General features: G+C 42.5%; 1 protein-coding gene across 1 annotated transcript; it reads right to left on the bottom strand.

Annotated features, from left to right (window-relative positions):
* Nucleotides 1-7,166: 7,166 nt before the first annotated feature.
* LOC110699604 lies at nt 7,167-7,994 on the bottom strand. The gene is made up of 3 exons (XM_021877114.1): nt 7,589-7,994; nt 7,410-7,522; nt 7,167-7,304 (listed from the first exon to the last, which is right to left on the bottom strand). The coding sequence occupies exons 1-3, from the start codon at nt 7,992-7,994 to the stop codon at nt 7,167-7,169; spliced, it is 657 nt and encodes a 218-aa protein (XP_021732806.1).
* Nucleotides 7,995-8,352: the final 358 nt, after the last annotated feature.

Genomic DNA, 8,352 nt, shown 5'->3' with positions numbered 1-8,352 from the left:
AAAGGGCTAGCAAGTAGGCAAATGTATCCCAAATCCAAAAGTAAAAATAAGGAAACTATCCTAGAAAAAGGAAAAATACCTCCTCGAAAAGATGCTTTTGTCCTCCCTAGGTGGTTCGGTCTCGGTCTTAGGAATCAAACTTTAAGATTCAAGATTAAGTTTGTGAAAGTCAAGGATCCACGCTGCTCATGCAATAATATGATGAAAGCTTGAAAAAGGATGAATCTCACATGGGTGTAGCAAAAACTCACTAAGGTTGTCAAATCGAAGATAGGGAGCGACTACCAACATGCACAAACAAGTAGAATTCGGCTTCATGATCCCCCTAGTTCTAGACAACTACCCTAGCATGCTTTATCCTAGGATAAACCAAACGTAATCTCAAACCGTGCATACCATGACTACCTAGGAAGGTTATTTTCCAAAAGAAAGAGTCCATTGTTTACAAATCCAAGTCAACCAAAAACCAAAATGAAAGAGTGAAAAATAAAGCCTCAAAAAGCTATGTACAAAACCAAGAACAAAAAGAAGAGAAGAAAATAAAATATGGAAAACCAAGATAAAGGAAAAGTATGAGAACAAAGAGAAGGACAAAGATGCAATCATAACACGTATTTCCCAATCGACAAACAAGCGGTCAAAATGGCCACATCGCCAAAGACCCCAAACACACATCCTCAAACCGTTCAACTCTCCTAAAACTATTCCTAATCTAAGCAACCAAGAAAAGTAAAAGAAGAATAGTAAAGAGATAAAACAAGAAAGGCCTCACCAAGCGTCCAAGCTATCCTGCAATAATAAAGGAGCAAGAACGACCTCCTCTAAGAAGAATCGAAGACCAAAGCAATGGCTATGAGAAAGGTGATAAAAAGAAAATAAAAGGACTATATACAAAATGAAATTGTTAGTAACTTCCAAACAAAAGCAAACAAAAGTAAACTTACGCGAAAACTATGTACAAATAACTAGAGAAACCATCATCATCATCAATAGAAGCGGCTACATTACATCATCATAAAAACCAAAACAACAAGATAGACAACATACCAACGAGACTACCACGAGCGAAGCAAAAGAAATCCATCAAAGCCCTTTCAAACACATCCCATAGAGTCCAAGGTGCCTCCCCAAAAACTTACCCTAAAACATCCTATTTGATTCCCCCCGTACAAAATAAGGGCATCGACCGCGATGCTTAAAAACATGCAAAGCTAAAAGGGAGGAAACAAAAATGGAATCAAACAACAAATGGGGAAACTATTGGCCACTAGGGCCGGCACCACCATCATCCACATCCCAACCTCCGGTATAACCGGGAGGGAACCCATAGCGACCCTTAAAAAGGTCAAGTTGAGATGTGGATAATTGGTCAATAGGCTCCGGTTGCATACAGAGCTCGGGGTGAGTGGGGTGAACATAGTAATAGTCGGGGTCACCCCGATAATCACTCCCCCCCGAGACCCGGTAGTCATAATGACCGAACTCATCTAGGATGTCACGCCTTGGCTTATCGGGGTTCGCAACCCCGGGAAAATATGGGTACGTGGGGAGGTTGTCACCACCCAAGATGGCACCGACCCTTGTTGGGGCGGCACATAAGGGTAGTTCACCAGAGGAGTGACCTCCCCCCTACGCACACTAGCGTCATATAGGGCGCTAGTTTGAAAAGACAAAGTTTGATGGTTCGAATACATACCTTGCATGCTAAATTGCATGCGCTCCATATGCTCACGCATAGCCTCTATCTCACGGAGATATGCATTTCCTTGGTTGTCTTATTGGTGATGTTGTTGTCTTCTTCTTCCTCTTTGTTGCGGTTGTTGTTGTTGTTGCTCTTCTTCATCTTCTTCATCTTCACCACTTTCTCCTTCTCCACCTTCACCATCATACCCATCATCATCATCGTCGTCCTCATCACCATCATCCTCCTCCATAACATTCTCAACCCTCCCGTCATCCTCGGGAATCCTCCAAACAATCCTAGCCTCTCGAGTGATTGAGTTGGCAGTTGGGTTTGGGAGCATACAATGGTGCACATTCTGCACTAGCCAAGAGTACCCATCGTTTCCCTTAGTCTTAGAAATGAAGCGCAAGGTGTTAAGTTGCTTCATATCCAAATACATGTCTTCACTCTTTCCTATCGGAGTGCAAGACCTCAGGAAACTCTCTTGCTTGAAATAATACACCAATCTAGTAATCATACCACCACAATGAATCTCACCCGTCTTCTTCCCATTGGCGATCAACTTACAACAATTCATGAAAAGATACCAAAAATTCAACCTTGGCCCCAAATCCGGCCTTGTAGCCATCCAAAGCACCAAGATCTCCTCCCTCGAAAGCTTCCCAAGATCTTGCTTACTAAACACTGTATAACCAAGAATCCGATGGAGAATACGAAGAGCCGGGTGAATGATCTCTCTAGCAAGCGATTCCTTAGAGTCAAACGACTTCTTCCTAGATATGGCTCTCCGCCAAGCAACCTCATTGTATTCGGTCTTGTGAAGGGTAACCAAAGGCTCAAAAATGTCGGTATTTGGGTTGAAACCAAGGGTTTTGTTGAATTCCGCAAGGTTCATGGTATGCTTGGAATTGAAAAGATGAAAATAGATGATATAGTCGGTATCCCCCGTCATATTAAACTCAAACGTAGAGAAAAATTCAATGTATGGTTCCAAATAAGTTCGGGGGGATGACTTTACAAACTCAACCAAACCAAGATTACGGAGCAAAATGTGAAGATCGGCATCAACACCCAATTTTTCCATATCCTCGGGAAAATAGTTGCGGGACGGTTTAAATTTCCGGGATTTCATTTTATTATAGATAGGGGTGTGTTTAGCCCGGTTATGAAATTTGAGAGCGGGTAAAGGAGGAGGTGGGGCATTATCTTGAGTAGTTTGGTTTAAAGGGGGTTCGGTGTTCGAAAGGTTGGCTACGAGAGGATTGGCCGGGGGATTGGTTTGAACTTCTCTTGCTACTCTTAACTCTCCTCAACAAATCCATATTTTCAAGCTCAACCAACACAATGAATCACAAAAAAACACCCAAATTCAACACTACAACCAACGTGAACAATCCTCCGTTCACAAGACCACCCAAAACCACCACAAACAACCAACAACCGAAAATCCAACAACAACCAGCAATATTAACTATCTATCACAAAAAAGAAGCACAAAAACATCCAAAATAATTCCAAAACCACCATACAAACAACCAAAAACATCATACTCAAGTTAATCAAGGCCACTCACAACCAATGCATAAAAATCAATTGAAATTAACAAAAATAAAACAAAGGTGAGAAGTATACCAAGATTGAAGACTCAAATCAAGCACAAAATCGAGTAGACTCGAAATTCCCGAAGAAAACCACGAGAAAGAAGAGCAAACTTGATGAAAATGGAGTATGAAGGAAGTTAGGGTGGAAATTTAAGAGAAAATAAGGGTGAATTAGAGTAAAATTGAGGGAAAGAGATGATTTGGGGTTTAGGGTTTGAGAGGAGGAACAGAGAGAAGGGGAAAATTAAGAGTGAAAGGGAAATTAAGAGAGGAGAGAGAAAGAGAGAGGAACCGGGCTAATTAAAACCCAGATCCCCGCGCCCTCTCTCGACAAAGCCGCGCCCGCTCCAATATTGTCGCGCTCGCGGAGAGACCGCGGGGCAACCGCGGAGAGTTTCTGGAAAAATCCGGAAATTTCATACCTGACCATGGGCCACGCCCTCTCTAATTCGCCCGCGCCCGCTCCAAAATTACCGCGCCGCGGAGAGATTGCGGAGAGGCCGCGGAGAGTTCCTAATCCAATTTTAGAAATTGAGCCGCGCCCTCTCTAAATTTCCCCCGCGCTCTCTCTAAGGCACTCGCGCCCGCGGAGAGCCTGCGGAGAGACCGCGGAGAGCTACTGATCCGATTCCCACTATTGAAAGCAAGGGCACCCAAGGCCTCTCCAAGCCCGCGGGGTGCCCTCTCCCCTGCACTCTAAAACCTCTTATCACCCTCAACAAACACATTTAGTCCATATATGATGAATGAAGTCACCCTACAAAACAAACCAAAAACACAAGGAAGGGTAAGAGAAAAAATCAAAAAAATACCAAAAATAAAAGAAAGAAAGGAAAAGAGAGTAAAGGTGGGAATCCGGGATGCCTCCCGTAAGCGCTTTTGTTCAACGTCGTTAGCTCGACGTTTACCACCCCGCTCAAGGTGGTTTGAAAAGAATCATTTTATGAATAAGACCAACAAAGACTCCATCAAAATATTTCTTAAGCCGATGACCGTTAACCTTGAAAGAAGATGAGGAATCCAAAGGAGAAATCTCCACGGTGCCATTAGCAAAAACATCTTTCACCAAGAAAGGACCACTCCATTTTGACATGAGCTTTCCGAGAAATAACTTCATTGTCGAGTGGTAGAGGAGGACTTTATCACCCACACATAACTCCTTCTTCTCAATAAGCTTATCATGAGCTTCTTTAGAACGAGCTTTGTAGGTGCTAGCACAGTCATAAGCATCAAGTCTAAGCTCCTCTAGCTCATAAAGATCCAACCACCTTTTCTCCCCCGCACTTTCTAAATCAAAGTTGATCTTTTTGATTGCCCATAAAGCACGGTGTTCAAGCTCCACCGGGAGATGGCAAGACTTGCCATAGATAAGGCGATATGCAGTGGTACCAATGGGCGTCTTAAAAGCCGTCCTATAAGCCCAAAGAGCATCATCTAACTTGTCTGACCAATCCTTTCTATTCCTTGCAACCGTCTTCTCAAGAATGAGCTTTATTTGACGATTGGAGACCTCGACTTGGCCACTCGATTGAGGATGGTATGGAAGGTCGAACCGTTGATGCACTCCATGTTTCCTCAACATCTTTTGGAAGGCGTTGTGAACAAAATGAGATCCGTTATCGCTTATCACAGCCTTAGGTACGCCAAACCTTGGGAAGATGATTTTATTGAACAACTTCAACACTAATTTGTGGTCATTAGTAGGGGAGGCAATGGCCTCAACCCATTTAGAAACATAGTCCACAACCACAAGTATGAATTGATTACCATATGAAGATGGGAATGGTCCCATGAAATTAATCCCCCAAACATCGAACACCTCTAACTTATGAATGGGCTGTTGAGGCATCTCATTCCTCTTGGAGATATTCCTGACCCTTTGACATTGGTCGCATGAATTTACAAAGCCCCATGAATCTTTGAAGAGATGCGGCCACCACAAACCACTTTGAAGAACCTTAGTGGCGGTTTTTGAAACGCCCATATGACCGCCACTTGGATCCGAATGGCACATCTTTAGAACACTTGGCACCTCTTCATTCGGGACACAACGCCGAAGCAGGCCATCCACCCCGCGTTTATACAAGATTGGTTCATCCCACAAGTAATGTCTTGCCTCCCTCTTGACCTTCTTCTTTTGGTTCTTGGAGAAAGAAGGTGGAAACTCCCCACATGCTAGAAAGTTCACCAAGTCGGCATACCATGGGAGATCCTTAACCTTAATGGCATACAAGACATCATCAAGCATTCTATCTTCAATTGGTAAACCATCATCATGAATTTGATCACCCTCACGGCGAGAAAGATGGTCCTCCACAACATTTTCCGCACCCTTTTTATCCCTAATCTCTATTTCAAAAGTTTTTAATTCAAGCACCCAACGAATCAACCTTGGCTTGGACTCTTTCTTGGCAAAGAGATATTTGAGAGCCGCATGATCCGTGAAGAAAATGGTCTTGGAACCCAACAAATAACACCGAAATTTCTCGAAAGAGTGAACAATGGCCAAGAATTCTTTTTCTGTTGTTTTGTAATTCTTTTGAGTCCCATTTAGTGTCTTGGACATATAGTAAATGACATAAGCTTCTTGTCCACACGTTTTCCCAAAACACCTCCAATTGCCCAATCACTAGCATCACACATCAATTCAAAGGGTAGATCCCATCTTAGGGCTTGAACAATGGGGGTAGAGATTAGGGCCTTCTTCAATCTATTAAATGCTTCCAAGCATTTATCATCAAAAACGAACTCAACATCTTTTTGAAGAAGATCATTAAGGGGCTTGGAAATGAGTGAGAAATCCTTGTTGAATCTTCTATAGAAACCCGCATGACCCAAAAATGATCTCACTCCCTTGACATTCACTGGAGGTGGAAGCTTCTCAATAACCTCAATTTTGGCCTTATCCACCTCTATTCCTTTATGAGAGATCTTATGCCCAAGCACTATCCCTTCCTCCACCATGAAATAACATTTCTCCCAATTCAAGACAAGATTAACCTTTACACACCAAGCCAAACATTTCTCAAGATTAACTAGGCACTCTTCAAATGAAACCCCACCTACGGAGAAATCATCCATAAATACCTCCATTTCTTCCTCCAACATGTCTCTAAAAATGCTCATCATGCACCTTTGGAAAATTGCGGGGGCATTACAAAGGCCAAAGGGCATTCTCCTATAGGCAAAGGTCCCATAGGGGCATGTAAATGTTGTTTTCTCTTGATCTTCGGGGTGGATTGGAATTTGGAAAAATCCCGAATTGCCATCAAGGAAGCAATAGAACTTGTGCCTTGTTAGTCTCTCTAACATTTGATTAATGAATGGAAGGGGAAAGTGATCCTTTTTGGTGGATGTATTTAGACGTCTATAGTCTATACACATCCTCCAACCAGTAACCGTCCTAGTTGAAATGAGCTCACCACTCTCATTCTTGACTACGGTCATACCCCCCTTCTTAGGAACGACATGAACGGGAGAAACCCACCTAGAGCTTGAGATGGGGAATATGATTCCCGCATCCAAGAGCTTGGTGATCTCTTTTTTCACCACCTCTCCCATTTAAGGGTGTATCTTTCTTTGTCGTTCAATAGAAGGAAGGGTGCCTTCCTCAAGCGTTATATAGTGCGTACACAAAGCGGGGCTTATACCTTTAAGATTATCGATAGTATATCCCAAAGCACCTTGGTGTTTTCTCAAGACACAACATAACGCTTGAGCGTGGCTCTCACTCAAGGATGCACTAACAATTACGGGGTAAGTGGAATTTGGGCCTAAGAATTCATACCTAAGGTGTGATGGTAGAGGTTTGAGCTCTACCTTAGGCACACCTTTACCTTCTTTTGTTGCGGCCGCTTGCAAAGCTTCATGGCTTGAGATCTTCAAGCACAATTGTTCATCCACTTCCTCCATGCTTCCTTAAGAAATTCCTCATACAATGCTACCTCCTTGTATGGTACACCTAGCTTGTCTTTGTTCAACAAAACATTCTCAAGAGCATCGTTAGAGGTGAGCAAGTTCTCATGCATGGAAGACACAATATGATCAAGAGAGTCAATCATCATGCAATTTTCAAAACAAGAACTTGGATATTTCATGCTTTCATTCAAATTGAATTATATAACCTCATCTCCTACCTTTAGGGAAATCTTTGCAAACTTTACATCTATCATAGCACCCGAGGTAGCAAGAAAGGGTCTACCTAGAATAATTGGAATGGTAGCATCTTCATCCATTTCTAAAACAACAAAATCCACCGGGAACACAAACTTCCCAACCCTTAATGGAACATCCTCCACTTTACCTTTTGGAAACTTGATTGACCTATCGGCTAGTTGCAAGGTAATGTTAGAAGGTAAGAGTTCCCCTAGAACAAGTCTTTGATAAACCGAATATGGCATTAAGCTTACACTAGCTCCTAAGTCACATAAGGCATTATCAAATTGCATCTTGTTAATAACACAAGGGATGGAAAAGTTTCTGGGGTCTTTCAACTTGGGTGGCATTTTGTTCATGATGATCGCACTATAATTTTCAGTCAAATTGATTGTCTCCACAACATCACAAGTCCTCTTTCCGCTCAAAATGTCCTTGTGGAATTTGGCATAATTAGGCATTTGGTCGATAACATCGGTGAAAGGTAAAGAAAGGTGAAGTTGTTTGAGCATATCAATAAATCTCCCAAATTGCTCATCCAACTTGTGTCTCATGAATTTTTGGGGATAAAGGAGCTTGGGTTTCACAATCTCTTTCTCTACTCTCACCTCTCTTGGTGTCTCAACCACAAGCCTTCAGTACCCGCGCCCGCGGCAGACTGGCAAGGCTAGATGCCCTCTCCATGCCCTCTCTGAGCCCTCTCTAAGCCGATTATTTCCTCCTTGCTTAGTCAATATAGCCCATCTTGATTCCCTTGAAAAGACAAATCCTAGGTACCTACAAGAACAAACAACGAAAAGGAATAAAAGGGAAAAAGAACCAAATAAAAGGAAAACACGAAGAAAACACGAAAAACACAAGGAAAGAAAGAAAGAAAGGGATTAAAGGAAAAAGGACCAAAAATAAGATAAG

This window comes from Chenopodium quinoa, unplaced genomic scaffold, assembly GCF_001683475.1.
Source record: "Chenopodium quinoa cultivar QQ74 unplaced genomic scaffold, ASM168347v1, whole genome shotgun sequence".
Taxonomy (NCBI): domain Eukaryota; kingdom Viridiplantae; phylum Streptophyta; class Magnoliopsida; order Caryophyllales; family Amaranthaceae; genus Chenopodium; species Chenopodium quinoa.
Note: the sequence above shows the minus strand (reverse complement) of the source record. Positions and strands in the feature narration are given on the sequence as shown.